Source organism: Sphaerodactylus townsendi, linkage group LG07 (genome assembly GCF_021028975.2).
Source record: "Sphaerodactylus townsendi isolate TG3544 linkage group LG07, MPM_Stown_v2.3, whole genome shotgun sequence".
NCBI lineage: Eukaryota > Metazoa > Chordata > Lepidosauria > Squamata > Sphaerodactylidae > Sphaerodactylus > Sphaerodactylus townsendi.
Window position 1 is genome coordinate 25,663,161 of NC_059431.1, and position 19,466 is coordinate 25,682,626.

The 19,466-nt window shown below is 41.6% G+C and overlaps 1 protein-coding gene across 2 annotated transcripts in view; it reads right to left on the reverse strand.

Annotated features, from left to right (window-relative positions):
• HCN1 (hyperpolarization activated cyclic nucleotide gated potassium channel 1) overlaps positions 1 to 19,466 on the reverse strand; it is a 216,653-nt gene that overhangs the window by 65,384 nt on the left and 131,803 nt on the right. For both annotated transcript variants that reach the window (XM_048503377.1, XM_048503378.1), the window contains exon 4: positions 1,423 to 1,641. In XM_048503377.1, the coding sequence (XP_048359334.1) occupies positions 1,423 to 1,641 (219 nt within the window). The remainder of the gene's footprint in view (positions 1 to 1,422; positions 1,642 to 19,466) is intronic.

A 19,466-nucleotide genomic window follows, 5' to 3' on the forward strand; every position in this document is an offset into this window, starting at 1 on the left:
CTTCCTGCTGTCTTCCTCCCCTCAAAATCCCCAGGGCCTCTCCCCTCCTCTCTCTTATGCCTAACTCCTGCTCAGAAACTGCTCTTTTCATGTCTCTTTTCATATTTTTCTGCAAAGGTTAGGTTTCCACTGGGCTTGCAGGAACATGTAACCTTAGCACTGGGTGGTTCTTTTGTCCAGATTCTCTTTATTCAGATACTGTACATGAATGAATTTCGAGCTACTAAGTGAACACTTCCTTTTTAGAATGGTAAATTATTAATTTTCAAAATGCCACTCCTGATTTTATCAAAGGTAAGCAAGCCATGTTATTTCTACAACTGCCTTCCCCGGTCCCTTTCTCTTGTACGCATACATCTGACCACAGCGTGTTTTGGGAAGCAGGATATGATCCAATCCAGCCCTGTCACTTGAGGACAACATCTGCAGCGGGGTTTCCATAGCATTGCCAACTTCCACTGCAGCTGTAGCTGCTTATACTCTGGCTGCATGTCTGCATGACTGAGTGACGCAGCTTTGAAAATGCACCTTCCCCAAAAGGGTCACAACGTGTGCTTGACAATCACAGAATTTTCATGCAGCTACAGAGAAGGATTACAAACGTGGATCTCTTTATAGCACATCTTTATTTTTAGTTTTAAAATTTCAATTAAAATTTAGTTGTCTAGAATTAATTTAGTCGGCTAAAATTTTAGTAGTCTAGAATTAAAACTTTATTAGTAGCCGGACAATGAAACAGATGGAATTAAGACAATTGGCTGGGCTATGGAATAAAGCAAAAAATGCAGTATAAGTCAAAGAAAAAAAGATTTTATTTTGGGATTCATTAGGGATCAATTGGATTGATATAATCTAAAACCACCACTGTTCTATATCATAGTTAATCTGTGGCTGGATTCCAATGCAGTGTTAAGGGAGTGATTTACATGGAAATGCCTTCTTTGAATTTGGTGATCTGAGCTGTGGAATGGTCATGGCTTACCAGCTCTTAGCTCATCTCACCATACAAAAACAACCCAGGAAGTGATGACCTGTGATCTTGCCACCTGATGGTCATGTCTAGGAACATGTGTCTTAGGGGACAGGTCATAGTTTAATAATAGAACATTGCTTAGTATTCAGAAGGCTCAACCCCCAGCATCTCCAGCCAAAGAGATCAGATAGAAGGTGATGTGAAAGACCCTACCCAAGGTCTTGGAGAGCTGCTGTCTACTCAGACAATACTGACCAATGATATGAGTTAATATAAGGCAGTTTCGTGTATTTGGCATTCTTGTCACCACTTCAAAAAGAACCAGTTCTTAAACCAACAGCTCAGCAGATTCCCTGCATGTATTCTTTGAACCTTCCTTCAGAACTTTACATAGCTTAGTAATAAATAAGCCTTGGAAATAAAAGGAATCATATTTCAAAGCACATTACCTTCTCTTGATACTGACGCCTTGAGGAATCCAAAGACTGAATCAGGGCTGTGGCATGGCCCACAAACATTGCGTAACAGGTGGCCCCCACAATCATGCTCAGCATGGTTATCCAGAGATCAGACATGCTGACGGGGGCTCTGGCTCCATAACCAATGCAAAGCATGTGGCTCATGGCTTTGAAGAGGGCATATGAGTACTGCTTCCCCCATGAATCGTTCTGCAAGAAAGAAAAAAAGAAGTTCAGTCAGATAGAAGAACAGTGGACTGATTTTAAAAAGGATTATGTGTTTAAGAACACAACAGCCTCATAACATATCTGGTCTAAAAAGAAGAGCCATGCCAATGATCACTAAACGTCCACATACTTTTGAGCCTTTGACAGCTCATGTGAACATAAGTGTTTCACATCATAGATTTCTTTCTCAGCGCCACATTCCTAATTTGATTCCAAACAAAAAGAGGAAAGAAAAAAGAAAGTGGAAAACATTAAAGGCTATGAGGTATATAAAGCATTATTTTTATACCTAGAAAGATAAGCTAGTGTGTTAGAATCTGTTGATGATACTGATCACATAATCGGGGAAGACAACTCAAACTTCATCTCATAATGATCTGCAAAAGCTGAAAGCACCAAAGCTTTGTTTGGTAGTGGGTGCATATTTCCAAGATGGAGGTATGGGGGGAAACCTGGAAGTGATGTCAGTCCTTTCTAGGAATTGTCAGAAACTCTATGATTTTACCAAAGAGTTTCCACCAATTTTTAGGCAATGTCTTATCAGTGATGATTTCTCCAATGAAATCTCCATTGGCTATTGCAGTGCTAGAGGGCAAGGTCTGTTGCACTCCTGGTGGGCACATGCAGAGGTGGGATCCAACCAGTTCTCACCACTTCTCTAGAAGTGGTTACTAATTTTTCGAGTGCCGAGAAGGGGTAACTAAAGCAACCTCCCTGCCCAATAGGGACTGGAGGTGCGTGTGTGCGGCGGCGCCACTGTTTGAATCCCACCACCATCAGAACCTGTTATTAAAATTTTTGGATCCCACCACTGGGCACATGCCAACTTCACATGCCACTTATTTTCCCTTTTATGCCTTGTTTGGTTTGTGCTTTTCCCCCCACCTCCAATGCTTCTTCTTTCTTTAAAAAATCGCTTTGTCATTCTATTCAGTCTGGAGCTTAACCTAGCAATAAACTCTCATGTTGTCTTATAATAATCCTATGGAGATATCTGTAGAGGATCATCTATTTGGTGAGGTGTGAAAGGTATTTTGTGTATGCTTTGAGGCATTGTTTTCTTAAAGATAACACTGCTATCTTATTTAGTTTAGTTTCCATGAATAGTAATAATAACATCCCAGTATTCTATTATCTAAAATTAAGAGTTTTCTTCTAATAAGGATACAAAAGGATGTGATTATGACAGATTTGACCTACTTTGAACTGTTCATGGCCTCTGACAAAAAGGGCACACTCTCAGATTACAAATGTATTACGAACATGTACCAGTTGGTTAAAACCTAGTTAAAAACGTCAAATGTATTTAGGTTACAAGAGTTTAGTCCTTTTCAAATGTCTACAGAACTGCCTTCCCCAATTAGCCTTACTTTAAGGAAGGATGCCCTTAAATGTTACATAACCGGCATCTTTCCCCAGCTAGACTAACTAGGATATATGTCAGAGCCAGCAATTGTTGGTTTTGCAATGAACTCCAGGCATGTTTTGTGCATATATGATGGAAGTATATTAGGACAGGGAAATTTGGGGGAAATTTTAGTACAATGCTGTTGCAAGGTCCTTATATTTTATGTACCCCAGAGTTATTCTTGTTAAATTTTACTCTCATGTATCATGTCATTGCATTATATATAGTGACAATGGCCAGGCTAAGTTTTGCTAAAAAACAGTAGAATAAGCTTGAGGGCTAGAACCTATTTTATCAGATGTATGAATTGTGCTGGCGGCAGTGGTGGGATTCAGCAGGTTCGCACCACTTCGGCAGAACCGGTTGTTAAAATGGTGCTTGTAAATAACCAGTTGTTAAATTATTTGAATCCCCCTACCGGAACCGGTTGTTAAATTATTTGAATCCCACCACTGGTGGGGGTTATCAGATGTGTGAATTGAGTTGGGAGATACAGCTACACCCATACAGTTTTAAAGACAGTAATTGTTTAGAAATCCCAAAGTGTTTGTCCAAAGACTGTTTACATAGTCCAACATGAGAAACTCTTTCATGCTGATAAAAGCAGCAATCACTGATTATCTGCAATTTAGCAAGTCTAAACCGTAATTTATGGCCCAATCTAGATGGAGGGGGGAGGAGGAAACAGCATTTGGGAGCAATAGGGAGCCCCAATGGCACATTTGCCCCCTCCACCAGCATAAGGGGCACCCAGTTCAGCAGAGAGAACTGGCATCTAGGTGCCACATAGCTCTGTGGTGGTCAAACCTGGAAGTGGGTGCTGCCAGGGAGCTACACTGATATCTGAATAGATGCCAGCACGAAAGGGAGAGGGCATGCCAGGAGCATTTCCAGGGTGGAGTTGATTTTAGTTGGCTTCCACTGGTGTTTTAGCCTGAGAATGCTGCCCTCCAAGCCTGCCCTCCAAGTCTGCCACACGTAAACCTGTTTCCCCAATGGAGTGATTCAGGCAGCAGAAGGGTTTTTTAATTTCCCCCTTTCTGCACCACCAAATGCCCTTTGGAAGTGGTGTGGTGCCACCTTCACCCTACCAGCTCCAGCTGCTGCAGCACTCCCACCCCATCTGGATTGTGCTGCCCAATATATTTTCCTCCAACAGTATTTAAACAGAGTGTATTCCGTGGGGTTAAAAGTCTGTTCCACCTTCTGTTAGTCACAGAAGAGTGCTATCTTCTACACAGGCCGGTTTTGCACATCAAAATTGCTCCATGGCTTATCCGGGAAGAGTACCTGATGTGGGGCTTCTCACCCTGCTTGTAGTTCCCCACTGCTGCCCGGCTCTTCCCTTCAGTCGAGTCAAGATCGGTGAGGGAAGCCCAGAACGGTTCCCCACAAGCCCGGGGCTTTCCCAAAAGCACTTTTTAAGAACCATGAGCTCTTCCATAGTCTCTTTCACGCATGCAAGGGCAGCCTCCATTTCCTGCATTTGGATTGGCTGAATCTTGCCCCATCCCCACCCCGCTCACTTTCAGTATTTTTGTTTTAAATGGCTCTGAACACAAAACAGGCGCTGAGAATTGGCGCCCTTACCCACCCCATCTAATATTCTTGCATGTGCGACAGGATCACCATCCTCCACCCCCCTCAGTCTAAGATCTAAATCTAAAATCCTTGCATGTGCGAGACAATTGCTGCCCTCCTGTTTGCGGCGCCTGCACACGCCGCTTTTCTGCCCAAGGTTTCTCCCTCTGTTTTTTTCATTGAAGGGGGGGGGGGTGCTGATTCTCAGCCCCTGTCCACCGGTGGGGCAGGCCAGAGCAACAAGGCAGGAAAACTGGCCCCGGTTGTGCTACAGAGGAGTTTTGAATGGTGGTGGAACCCTCAGGAGCAACAAAGGGTCATTTGCCATGGAGAGGCTCCGGGGCAGAAATGTGGCAGTCATGCTGCAGCACTGGGGGAAGTGCAAAACTCCCCATGCCAGCAGAGGAGCAATTTCGGTGTGCAAAATCGGCCACAATGAATTAAAGTTAATTATAATTAACTTCCACTGAAAGCAAAAGGTACTAACTGGTCACAACTAAGTTGTTCTGTTGGTTTCATTGTGAAGAAGAGGAAGACAAAGAAGAGGAAGAATAAGAAAAGTTGTTGCTGAAAAGGATCGAATCAATCATGCCTACCGGAAAATAAGATGAAGGCTTTGATCAGATATTATGACTTGAACTACCATCAAAGCCAGTTCTCGTATGTAGTGCCAGATGTTTAGTGTTTCAGAAAATCACAATAGGCTGGCTTCCAATAGCAGAATATAACCAATTGATACAATTTCTTTCTGGATTGTATCGCTTCATGCTAGAGGCAAGAAATGGTCTAAATCCTGCTCTTCACAAATTGCTGTCAGTTGCTATTGAGAAAAACTGTGGATTGAAACGTGGCTTCAGCCACCTCTTAGAAAAATATAAAACACCTATAGCTTTTAATATATGACTACTGAGAAAGCAAATTTATGTAGCTTTTGCAAAACCTTCCCTCTACATGTTACAGAAGGACTAAAACACATGCTTTTTTACGCTGTTCAGATCCTGGAGCCTGTGAGTGTCGTGGGACTTGAAGAGGCTAATCAGAGGCTTCTTTCCTCAGTGTAAAATGCATCATTTCTTATGTAAAGGACATCCCACAATTAGATACCACAACATCAGAATTTTCTCCTGAGCAGATTTTCTGGCAATAATACACATGAGGACACATGAAACTGCCTTATAGTGAATGAGACCCTTGGGTCATCAAAGTCAGTGTGGTCTACTCAGACCAGCCATGGCTCTCCAGAGTCTCAGGTCAAGACATTTTACATCACCTACTGACAGATGCTTTAACTGGAGATGCTGGGGACTGAATGTGGATTTTGCAGTGGCACCAAGGCTGGGCCCTGCCCTGTGGCTAGAAGCCCCCCTCCTTCCCGCGCTGACTCCCACCATGGTGCCCCTCTGAGTTGTCTCCTTCCCTCCCCAGGCCCTCAGAGCGGGGCTCAGGGGTGACTCAGATGGGCATTGTGGTGGCAGGCTGGCTTCTGGGCCACCTGCTGCAGCAGCACCCTGCCACCTCTATGAAGGCCAACTTCTGCTCTTCCCAGGCCCTGGGTAGGGCAGGAGGCAGCCTGCAGGGAGGCAGGAAGGGCTCTAATGGCTGCCACCCAGGGGCCAGCCTGCTGTGGCAATGCCCATATGAGCTGCCCCTAAGCCCCAACCCTGAGCATGGGGGGGCAGGATCACCTGGAGCAGGCATGGTCCCTGGGGCACCAATTCCCCCCAATATGCCTCTGAGACTTTCTGTATGCCAAACAGATGTTATGCCATTGAATCATGGTCGAAAAGGTGCCCAGAACAGTGGGCTTTCTTTCCAGGACTGTGTTGAGATGCAACACCATGAAAGGAAACTACAGTTCTGATCTAAATACCTACAGATTTATTTTTTATTACACTGTTGTTCACCTTTCTCACTAGGTATCAAGGTGAAGACGTACAATGGCAGTGATTTTACCTATCAAATTGCAGCCATCGTATGGTGACCTCTCATGCAGTTATCAAAGCAAAAGATGTCCACAGGTGGCTTGCCTGGATGTCCTTGGTCTCCCAGCCAAAAACTATACAGGGTCGACCCTGCTTAGTTTCTGAGATCTGAAGAAATTGGACTAGTCAGGGCCACCCTGGTGAGGGCTTGCAGAATTTAAATCAGTACAGTCAATAAAGTAGGATACTCAAAAGACAATGCAATGTGATTTGACTAGTAGAGATCTGGAAACCAACCAGAAGGAAAGCACAGCATAAGTATTAAAAGACATGTTTAAAAAAGCAAAAATTATACAGTAGGAGCCCACTTTACAATAACAGATAGTACAAAGTATACTCAGTAGAATAGTCTATAGACCCTAACTATAAATTATTTCTGGGATTCTGGGTGGGATTCAAATAATTTAACAACTGGTCCCAAAAGGACTCAGTGGTAGGATTACAACCAGTTCTCTGAACCAGACAAAAAGTTAGCTACTGGTTCTACCGAACTGGTGCAAATAGGCTGAATCCCACCACTTCCCCTAACCCTTCACACCAAGCTTCTTTATGAACTATATTGTTACAGTGAAGTTCTATTTCTTGTGCAAAAATCCTCTTAAATAGTTCAGCTGTGAACAGCTTGTGGAAAACCAGGAGGGTGGGGCTCAGCTATGCATCCATTCTGTCCAGACCTGCAGCAAATACTTTCTCCTGCTCTCCTACTCTGCAAATGCAGCAGGCAGAAGTGGTAGAATCCTGATGAGGGACTTTTAAAATGAAAGTTGCAGATAGGGAATATATTTTGGAAAATAACCCCATGAATAAAGAAACACACTAGCTCTGCCCATTGCATACTGTACTAATGTTCCATTTGCAATTAGACTTCTTGGGAGGAACACTTGATTTCAGCCCATTCTGTTGCAGGCACAGACCAGGCCAAAATCCATGGCACACAGGGAAATTGAAGTGGTGGTTGAGAAAAGAGGTCGAAAAAGCTTTTTTGCCTCTCCATAATATTAGAACTAATTCCTCAATGGACCGCTGATCCAAACTGTCAGGCTCTACTCATGTTTGTAACAAGCAGTGGAAGAACCAAGCAGTTGTTACTGAATTTCATTATCTGCCATATCTTCCATCTCAGAAGGTAACCCTTGGCTCATCCTCATCCTGGCCTCATCCTGTAGTACATCTGACCAAGACGGATGGCAGTATTTTTATCCTTTTCAGGCTGGAAAGAAATCATTATTGCACCATCACAAGTGTGCACATGAGCATTCCTTATTCTCTGGTTTTATTCCCCAAACTCTCATTTTAGGTGGCGGAGTAGCCACCAAATTAGGGAACATCTGTTGTTTAATGGGGTTTTCAGCTTACCTGAACTGGATGAGGTTATTCCTAGGAGAGTTCACTTGTCAAGTAAATCAGTTCTATTGCCACATAGCAGCTTTGTCTCTTAGGTAAGGTTCCTCATCACTCATCCACACCCTCGCAGTCAGTTACAAACTGATTTAGAAAATCTGAAGCTTGAAGGTTACTGCCAAGGTGGTGCCCGTCCCCTCCCTCTTTCCCTCACCTGGTTACAGCAGGCTAGTTCTACCTACAGAATTGGGTGTGGTGAGAATTATTGCCCCCAAACAGATGTCTCTGTTTTCCAGCAAAAAGAAAAACAACCCTGAAATAATGAATTTTGTTTTCACTGTATAGAAGGTTTGTTTGCTTATCATCTCACTGGAGTATTTGAAATATTCACAGGGCAAAGTAACCTGAAGCAAACTGGGAGAGCCTTGAAATGGGACAGAAGAAAAATATGTAGTTGCAGCATTTCAGAGTACCACATTTTATTATACGTAATTAAGCTACACAAGAGCTCTACCTAGCAGCCATTTCAAATTCAATGACCAAGAAAGTTTTTAAACACACACACACACAGACACACACACACACACACACACACACACACACACACACACACACACACACACACACACCATGCAATTGGATTTCAGAAGCAATACGTGCATATAAATAAAAGCAGCTACCACCAATTAGAGCTGAAAATTGTGGGTCGAGAAATTCCTGGAAATTTGAGAGTGAAGCTTGGAGATGATGGACTTGAGGGAAAGGAAGGTCATCAGCAGGATAGACTTCTGTAGAGGCCACCCTCCAAAACTGCTGGGGGGATGAACATCATGAATGCTATGATGTCACTTCTGGCACTGGAAGTGATGTCACAGAATCAGCCATATGCCTCTTCCCCAGGTGATAGATCCCTTCCCCCAGAAGCTCCCAAGACAGGCAGGCACAGAACTGGCAGCTAAATCCACTGGTAGCGAATCATGCAATCACTGAGCAAAGAAGAATTCCCCTCTGGAATCTAGGAAGCACTACTTTCCCGCGCTAGAAGGGAGCAGAAGCACTAAATAAAGCCTATTTTTAAAAGTGAAGTGTTAGCAAAATGGTGAGGCATTTCTGTGTACCTCCTATAACCCTACTTGCAAGGCTCACTTTTCATTCTCTCCCTGTTCATAAATTCCAAACGAGAAACAAATATTTTCACCTAAAGAAATCTTTTTTGAGCATCAATAACATAACAAAAGTCGTGAGCCATATGGAGATGAAAGAAAATAACTCCCCTCTCGTAACTATCACTAATAAATTTGATATATGAGTCATGTGCTGCTACTGGAAACCCTCGTTCACATCCTCAATGGCTAACATAAACATATGACCAGACTGGTTAATGCCTGCAACACTATTTCTTATTTCATTTGGGCTTGACCTGCTTTGGTTTGATTCATTACTTTATTTTACTTCATTTATATTCCACCTTTCTTTTAAATTTGAATCCAAACACTACACATCATTTTCTTCTCCTCCATTTTGTCCTCACAACAACTCTGCAAGTGAGGTTAGAGTGACAATGTGTGAGTGGCCCAAGGTCACCCCCCAAATTTCCCCAGATTCTCCTTTTAAATCCACCTTCTTCAGCATGGATTTAAAGGGAGAATCTGAGGTCCCCAGTTTAGAAGAAGAAGAATAATAAGAAGACTTTGGATTTATAACCCCCCTTTCTCTCCTGTAGGAGACTCAAAGGGCCTTACAATCTCCTTGCCCTTCCCCCCTCACAACAAACACCCTGTGGGGTGGGTGGGGCTGAGAGAGCTCAGAAAAGCTGTGACTAGCCCAAGGTCACCCAGCTGCCATGTGTGGGAGTGCACAGGCTAATCTGAATTTCCCGGAAGCCTCCACAGCTCAAGCGGCAGAGCAGGGAATCAAACCCAGTTCCTCCAGATTAGAATGCACCGGCTCTTAACCACTACGCCACATTGAAAGTGATGCTGTTTCAGGGTGGGGGTAATCCTGGCCCTGGAGAGCTGCTTTTATAAACGCTAGGCTGGGGGCGGGGCTTGGAGAGGCGTGGCCATGCCCTAGGGGCAAGTGGGGGTGTGGCTCGCCCCCAAACCCCTCCATAAAAAATCTATACCTACGTTCCTATAGGTTGTAAGCTTTGACTAAGATGATAATAGTGCTGTAGTGAATATTACTTCCTGCATTGTTCAACTTTCTGGATGCTGTTCATAGCTTGCTCACTGCCTGACACCATTGTTTAACCGAGATATCTCAAAGACAATGCTTATATCCCTATGCCATGTAATCAAATCTGCCTTGTTGTATGACAATGTCACAAAGTCATTTCTGAGTGCAGGTAATCTTCCTACCTTCACTTGGAATGGGCAAGCATTTATGCAATTTCTTGCATCTGCTGTTACAGACGTTAATGAACAGAGAAAGGCACTTTTTGCAGCTGATGGAAGCTTTTGAGGAAAGCTCTCTTCCTTTGTTTCAGCCCTAATATCAAAATGACCTAGTTTCTGGATCTTTCCGATAATCAGGGCATGTCAGAGTTTCCTGATAATTAGACATTCTGTATGTATTTATCAGATTTCAGGTTTTCAAATGGTACAAAAGTATTCTTTAAAAATCACTATTCGATCATTCCCAAATGCATTTTTAATATATAAAATTCTTATATGCAATATTTTTAACTTCATCATTGTGGAGATGAACAATTATATTCGATTCTAGCCATTTCTGCTATATGACCAGAAGTCCAGCAGCACATTAAAGACCGACAAAATTTAGTCCCTCATGAGAGTTCATGAGTCAAAGCTCAATTCATCAAGATAGCTTCACAGGAACGCTATACAACTTTATGCCTCATATAACAATGAAACTATTGGCATTATTCTATACAGAAGACCCACATGCTATTAAACATACTTCATAACATTCATATAAAAGTTCACTAAAGATCTTTGTTCTTTAAACCAGGATCTCAGAGACCTAGGCCCAAATCCCCAAGTGCCATGGAAACTTTCTGGTGACCTTAACCAGTCAAGCACTCTCAGCCTAATCAACTTCACGGTTACTGTGAGGATAAAATCGATAAAAGGACAGCAATGTAAGCCATGTTGGGTATCCAGTGTGAAAAAGGCAGGGTGCAAATGAATAATAAGTAAATAAATCCACCATCATCTCTGCAGAAATTTTTTCTCTTGGGTTAGAAATCTCTCCCCCTTTCATTTGTTTGTCTGTTTGCTTTGCATTGTCCTGTTCAAAAAATTAAAGGCATGACATATTTAAATCGTTGGAGGCAAAACCGTTATACAATAGGCTGCTGCTACAGTCAAGCTTTGAGCTGGTAACAGCAGTGATCTGACAACAAAATAAAAGCACACAATACCCAAGTTTTATATAGTAACAAGTCCTGGAGACAGCTGAAGGAGTGAAGTGACATAAACCTGACTGGCTACTCTGCAACATATTCCCTTTGCAAGAAGTCCAAATAAAATCTCCTGGGGTAATAGCTGTTACACATTTTTAAAAATCACATTAGGCATGGTCTCTGGCGGCTGAAGCATGCTTCTTGTGGTAAACAATATATTTTGCAGAGAGCCTGACCTGAAACAATGCCATCTACATTGTGAAAACCACAGGATGTGGAACACCTCTGTGCCGAAATAATATTTTACAGCATTTTACAACATTAATGTACCACCAGAATTATCGAAGAAAGCATCTCAATGCAACTATCTCAGCCAGAAGCTGTGAAATACAGAAACACTAGGGTAACTTGATACTCTTGAGCCGTCCTTGGGAACATCCTGGGATGTGTCCAAATACTTTCCTGAAACAGTGAGCCTGGTCAAACACATATGTGTTCAGGATGAAGCTTAACTACCGCATTAATGTTAGGGGCTGTAATGGTAGCGCAGCAGTGTGAGCTAGGAAAGTCACATCAGGAACAACTACCCTCTGATCATTTATAGCTGATGAGAAACATTTTTGCATGACTCATGAATGAAAGTACAGAGCAAGGCTACATCTGAAAGGCTTTCAGCCGCTGTGGAATCAGATGTTCAGACTTTGTTCTAAGTGCATTGCAAATGGCATGAACTTTTCTTTTTATAATAGCACTGCATGGCACAGTGCATTAATATAAGCCCTATAACACAACACGATAACTATGCAACTATTGAGTCAGGCTTCTTCAGATACCTGTGTTTCAGGATGGGGGCTGATTAAGAAATATACTTCTGTTCTGTAAATTTAAGACCTCCATGAACCTCTCTGGTGCTCAATATTTGGAAGAAGGCACTGTGATTTCAATGGGACAAACATGCTTTTACACACAAGAGTTACGATAGCAGCTACATGTTGCTTATGTGGCCAAACCCACGAAGCTGAGAAGAGGGACAGGAAAGAATCATGAAGGAGTGTCATGCCATTGCACTGTAGAGAACTGGCTCATTGGTCCACATGGCAGAATCTGCCAACCAGTTTATTACATGGTTACATTCTCAGTCTGGGTAAGTGCTTCTCCAATATGTTTTAACCATTTGTGCATTTCAAATTCTACCTTTCCCCACACTCAACAACAATTATTCACAGGACAACTGTTCTGTGAGCGGAGTAACAGCAATACTACTAGACTATGCAGAAATGCTTTGCAATCATTTCAGCTACCACCACGAGCAGCAAAATAAAATATCTACCCATGCCTGAACATCAATCTGCATGTTCTGATTACAAGGTGATCTACAAAATTATTCTGCAGAGCAAATATAGAACCCACCTGCTAAAGCTTCTTCAAGGAAACTACACTGACAGTTCTAAAAATGTAAGGATGCAAATTTTGTAACTCAGTTCAGTTATTTACAGGCAATAGGAAAAAAGCAAACAGGAGCTGTTCTAAGCTTGAAACAGTAAAGTGGGGAAAAGAAACATTTCTTCAAGGGATGCTCTTCAAGACCACGTGAAAGTTTAAGAGTAGCAACTGTTCTTTTGTGAAAGATGCACAGAAAATGCACATTCTCTGTTGATTCTGCTGGCTATCAAATTCTAGAAACAATTCCAGGATTTTTTTTTAATGGAGTTTGACCTGGGTCCAGCATACTTCCAGGGTTTTAATCAAGTTGTCGGGTTAACTGGCTCAAAGATTCTCCCCAGCCTGGGAACTCTTTGCTCAATGAGGCTACTCATAAACACAGAAGTTCTTGACAAGCAAATTACAAAAAAGAAACTCGTATCTCATAATCCAAAGCAATATTCATAATTAATGCAGAATAAGCAGCATAAAAAAGAAGACCTCTTTTGATCAACTGCAGCTATGAAGTAAAAATATGACAGCACGTCAGAAAAGACATGATGCCACTTTCAGAGAATCAGTGGGAAATAAACCAATTGCAGCATATGGACAATGTCCTAGTTTAAGGCTGCTGCTAATGAGCAACGAGAACAAAACTGTGAACTTGCATCAAGGTGAAAGAGCTCGCAAAGGTACATAGTGCAAGTTATGCCTCAGGGAACCTCGTGCCACCATCCACTGCATGCAGGATGGTTGCACATGTGATTCTATCAACACTTTATATTAAGGATCTTTTAGAAAGTGGTAGCCAGGTCTGAATTTGAGACGGTGCCTTATTTTAAAAGCCCCACAAATTGAAGAAGAGGAGGAGGAAGAGTTTAGATTTACACCTCACTTTTTTCTCCTTTAAGGAGTCTCAAAGTGACTTACAAATTCCTTTTCTTCCTCTCCCTACAACAGACATCTTGTGAAGTACAGGCCATCTGTGCCTGTATTTGTATCTGTAGTTTTATATGAATTTGCTGCTATAATGTATTTTAATGTTTGATTGGTATATTGTATTTATGATATTTGTATTGTATCTGTTTTATGTTTCATTATACACCGCCCAGAGCCCTTCTGGGGTTGGGCGGTCTATCAAGATTAAATAATAATAATAATAATAATAATAATAATAATAATAATAATAATAATAATAATAATAATAATAATAACAACAACAACAACAACAACAATAATAATAACAATAATAATAATAATAATAATAATAATAATAATAATAACAACAACAACAACAACAACAATAATAATAACAATAATAATAATAATAATAATAATAATAATAATTTTTAAAAGTAGGTGGGACTAACAGTGTTCTGAAGAACTGTGACTATAGCAGCGGGGAAACAAATCCAGTTCACCAGATAAGAGTCCACCACTCATGTGGTGGGGTGGGGAATCAAACCCGGTTCTCCAGATTAAAGTCCACCGCTTTTAACCACACTACCATTCTGGTTCTCCATAGGTGAACACTTCAATCCCTGTTCATTCCACCAAGCCTTTCAGAGTAGCCACACATTTTCAAACACCTGTGTTTCGGTTGGCATATGCACTTTGAAACAGTAATATAGGAATGTATTCATAAGTGAGACTATCAAGCAAGGCATACATTGGAGTGATGGCTTCTTACATGATGCCTGTTTTCTGCAAAATAATACATCCCCAGAAAATAAGACGTAGTAGAGGTTTTGCTGAAGTGCTAAATATAAAGCATCCCCCAAAAGTAAGATGTAACAAAGTTTTTGTTTGGAAGCATACCCGTCGACCAGAGCATGCAGCTGTGGAGCGGAAAAATAAGACATCCCCTGAAAATAAGACATAATGCATCTTTGGGAGCAAAAATTAATATAAGACACTGTCTTATTTTTGGGGAAACAGGGTAGCAGCTGAGAGAAAAACTGTTCTCTGCCCTTGACTTCCTGTGTATAATCCTTACAGCTACACATCTCATTAATCCATGTATTAATTATTCATGTATTCAGTCCTTCTACCCACCAACTATGGTTTCCAACTCTGGGTTTGGAAATTTATGGAGATTTGTGGCTGAAGTCTTGGGAGGGTGGCGTTTGGGAGGGGCAGGACCTCGAGCAGACCTGGTCTCTGAGGGATGGCAACTCTACCACCACCCAATTTCCCTAGCTTGGAGCTCATTCCACCAGCATCTGTTGAAGTAGATAATAACTAACAAAAAGTTACCTTAAAAATGCTCAGCTAAAAATGCAACTAATTTTCCTTAATTTCCAAACAAGAAGACTGTCTATTTGGGCTTACAGGGCATGTCTACTTAGGAGTTAAAGTGCATGTCTACTTAGATGTAAGCCCCACTGTGTTCAGGGAAGCCTACTCCCAGGTTTGTATGCATAGGACTACAATGTTAATCTTTGTATGGCTATGGATATCTTTATTTTAATGACATCTTATTGTATTTGTGGTATTTGTGTCAATATATATTCCTTTTGTTTTTTATTTGGATAGAAAGGTTGGAAATTTGTATGGATAAATGACTTGGATCTAAGCTACAGATAATGGAAAGAGAGATAAATCAATGGTCGATTAATAATTGCATACATGCTAAAAGTTGTCTGAACAGCCAAATTCCTAACCATGACTCTCAGTCTTCAGTGAGGAATGCCCGGCATGGACTGGGAGGTGTCATGTCCCTGATAGTCCTGTCATAGAGTCATATAGTTGGGAGAGACCCCAAGGGCCATCAAGTCCAATCTCCTGCAATGCAGGAACACACAATCAAAGAACTCCTGTCAGATGGCCATCCAGCCTCTCTTTAAAAACTTCCAACTTCCAAAGAGGAAGACTACACCACACTCTGTGGTAACGCATTCCACTGTCGAACAGCCATTACTGTAAGGAAGTTTTTCCTGATGTTTAGGTGGAATCTCTTTTCCTTCACCTTGAACCCATTATTCCTGGTCCTTGTCTCTGGAGCAGCAGAAAACAAGCTTGCTCCCTAACCAACATGACATCCCTTCAACTATCTAAACATGGCTCCCAGGTCACCTCTTAACCTTCTCTTCATCAAACTAAACATACCCAGCTCCCTAAGTCTCTCCTAGTAGGGCATGGATTCCAGGCCTTTTACCATTTTGGTTGCCCTTTTTTGGACCTGTTCCAGCTTGTCAATATCCTTCTTGAATTGTCAATTTTTGTCAGTTGCAGCTGTTTTGCCACCCTAGTAGGTCTCCTGTCAGGAGTCTGGGAACTACTTTCCTTTTTCCAGGAAGAAGGAAAAAAATCTATTAGCAACGGGCCTTACAGTAGGGTGCAATTGTGCATTTCACCCCAGCATTTACACATGTCAATGATTTGTCTAGTCTGCAAGTAATTTGCATTGTCCCTCTCCTTTTTTTATCCTCACAAGGATCATGCAAAGTTGTAATCTCAGGAGTTCCAGTGACCACCTGGAAGTAGGCAACTCTATTCCTTCCTGCCCTATGTTTTAATTGTTATTTTTATGTGAGTGCCTACTGTACCTTAGCCTGGTTTTAAGCTGTTCTACCCTCTACTACAATTATGTCCCCGAATAACTTCTTTACCCTCCCTCTTTCTTTTAGAACCATCCCAATTAGTTTCTTATACAAAAGTTCAACTAGTGACAGCATTATCTTGTTCTGACCAAAATGACTAAAATGGGTGATTTAAATGTAGAATTAATCACCACAGGATTTCATGATGGTTACAGGCACAGATAACATTAAAAGAGGACTAGATAGATTCATCAAAGATAGATCTATCATTGGCTACTAGCCAAAGAAACTAAAAGGAACCTCTATGTTCAGAGGCAGTAAACCTCTGAATACCAGCACCAGGAGGAAACCTCAGGGGAAGACCTCAGCCTCTATGCTCTGTTGTTGGCCCTCCAGAAGAACTGGTTGGTTTCTTTGCTGGACTAGATGGACCACTGGTCTAATCCAGCAGAGCTTCTCTTATGTTCTTATATTCTTTTGACCTCTGTGTAATAAATTTATACCAGTCCAAAGGTACAGCAGATGGTTTTTTATCCCATTAATTTTCTATTCAGTGTTGACCTCAGTGATATATTTCTTCATGATCTTTGACCAGATATATTTCTCATACATTCACTTCATATCTAGTTTTAAAATCTCTGAACTAGAAATACTCTCTCACCATATGTCAGAATGCTTTTTAGCTTACACAATTCCACCTGCAAGCCACATTCAATATTTCTTGCTGAAGTCATCTAAAGAGGAACCAGTGATTGTGAAGGACATTTCAGATCATTTCAACTAATTGCCCAGACTTCTGGTAGATGTATATCTGATTCTAATGTATGTACGTAGTTGACCTTGAAAGAAAAATTGCTGCCTCTGAAAGAATTGCTATGCGACACACTACCAAACATTTTATCCCTCACCACACAAACAGAGGAAGACAGTGAATTTTTAGAGAGATATTAAACCCATTTCTTTTTATTATACTAATATGCCCATTTTGAGAATGAACTGGCCCAAGTACACCATTCTGAAGGATCAATACTGATCAGTGTTACTCCATCTCCCAAATTGCTATAATACAATATAATGGATAGTATGTGGTAGAGACTGGAATGTATGGCTGAATGGGGAAAAAATCAGATATGCATAATTGCCAAGGCAATGCACCTGATGTGGAATAGTATACCGAATTCCTATACCAAAGCAACAAGGTTGGTTGTGTTTCTCCATTCCCCAAACTGCCCCAAGTCAGTATAAAGTTTGAAATGTGGTAGAGTCAGGAGTATGTGGCTAGGTGCCAGAAAATTTAGTCATGCATAATTTCAAAGGCAACATACCTGCTGTGAAATAGTAAAATGTATTTTTCCCCAAGAAAAAAAACCCTCCTAATCAATCAAATTGCAAAGAAAGGTTTCAAAATCTGCACCTAAAATTTGGATAAGGCATGGTGTGGATATTATGAGACAGTGGGCAACCACAAACAAGTGGTCAATCAGTGAGTGAGCCATTTCCCCCCATATGATAGAGATCTTCTACATGATTAATAACTTTTGTGGTGCTGGTCAGTCTTTCTGAGAGGAACATGGATTTATGCTTCTTCTTATTCATTCATTCATTCATTCATTCATTCATTCATTCATTCATTCATTCATTCATTCATTCCATTTTTAGACTGCCCTCCCTCGAAGGGGTCCGGGCGGTGTACAGCAATATCAAATATAAATAATAACAATAAAACAACCTTGTGGTTTAAAATGGGTAAGCCCTTTCTAGCTCAGGATGGCTGAGATCAGCTGGGAGCCACAGTGGTGTAGAGGTTAGAGTGTTGTTATTAGAATCTGGGAGACCAATGTTTGAATCCCTGCTCATGCCATGGAAGCTTGCCGGGTTACCTTGGGCAACCTATCTCAGGCAACCATTTCACAGGGTGTTACAAGGATAGAATGGAGAGAAGGAGCTTTGGGTCATAATTGGAAACAAAGTCCAATAGATCCCTCCACCTGTATGTCCATTTCAAGAGCCCAAATGGTTGAGGTTTGGGCTCTTGAAAACACTGTGTGTGTGTGGGGTGGTGGTGGTGGTGGTGGTGGTACAGGAGCAACTCCTCCACCCATGCTATGATTCCTATTGGAATCTTGCCCCAATCAACACAGAGAATTTCATTCGTCAAATTGATGAGACATCCCTATGGTGGACTCGGGGATGCTCTCGTATCTATTTTGGCTCTCACCCTAACCCACCCCTCAGGGTGATTGTGAATACATACTGAAGGGACTCCCCTTCCCCCCTTCCCTTGGAGGAAAAAGTAAATAAATATTGGAGGAAAGATTAAATAAATATAGATAAACAATGCAGTCGAAGGTAGGGAGGACCAAGATTTGACTGTGAAATCCTCCCATGGGATTTTTTCTGTCATTCCTATTCATTATAATGTTGTGAAAGCTAAAGAATTTGTTTATGTTTCTTTGCATTCTACCATAACAACTAATAGTCATGATCAGCCCTTTTCTGGTTTGAACCTGCTGTGTCTCCTGGCTGGAACGTGGGACCTTCTGTCTCTCCTCTTCCCCCTCTCTCTTAATTACTCTGGTTGTACTTTCCTACTCCTTGTACTTTCACTTACCAATCAATGCCTTATTAGCCATTAGATACCTGCTATTTTAGTTTTTGCAGTATTGTGGAATGTAAGTTACTTTGACCCCAGGGGAGGTTGCATGGTCCCTGGACATTGAGACTGGTGGGGTGGCATCAGTGGTGGGATTCAAATGATTTAACAACTGGTTCCGGTGATGGGATTCAAATAATTTAACAACTGCTTGTTTACAAGCACCATTTTAACAACCGGTTCTGCTGAAGTGCAAACCTGCTGAATCCCACCACTGGGTGCCATTCCCCACCAGTGGGACTGGTGGTCAGAGGTGGTGTTCTGTGATGTGGGGACATGACGTGGGGTATAGCAGAGGATGCTTAATTCTGGCAATAGAAGTCTAAAAGCTTATTCCTGGTGCTGTTTCAGAATAAAAAAATCATCTGAACACAGAGCCTTGTTATTGAACAGTCCAGGGGCACAACGCTAATAGCATACCATTTTCAACAAATATCGGCCCTACGCTTCCTAGTTACAGGTCACAAAGTTTTTGTATTGTGCTGCAAGCTTCTTGTTACAGCTTTAGATA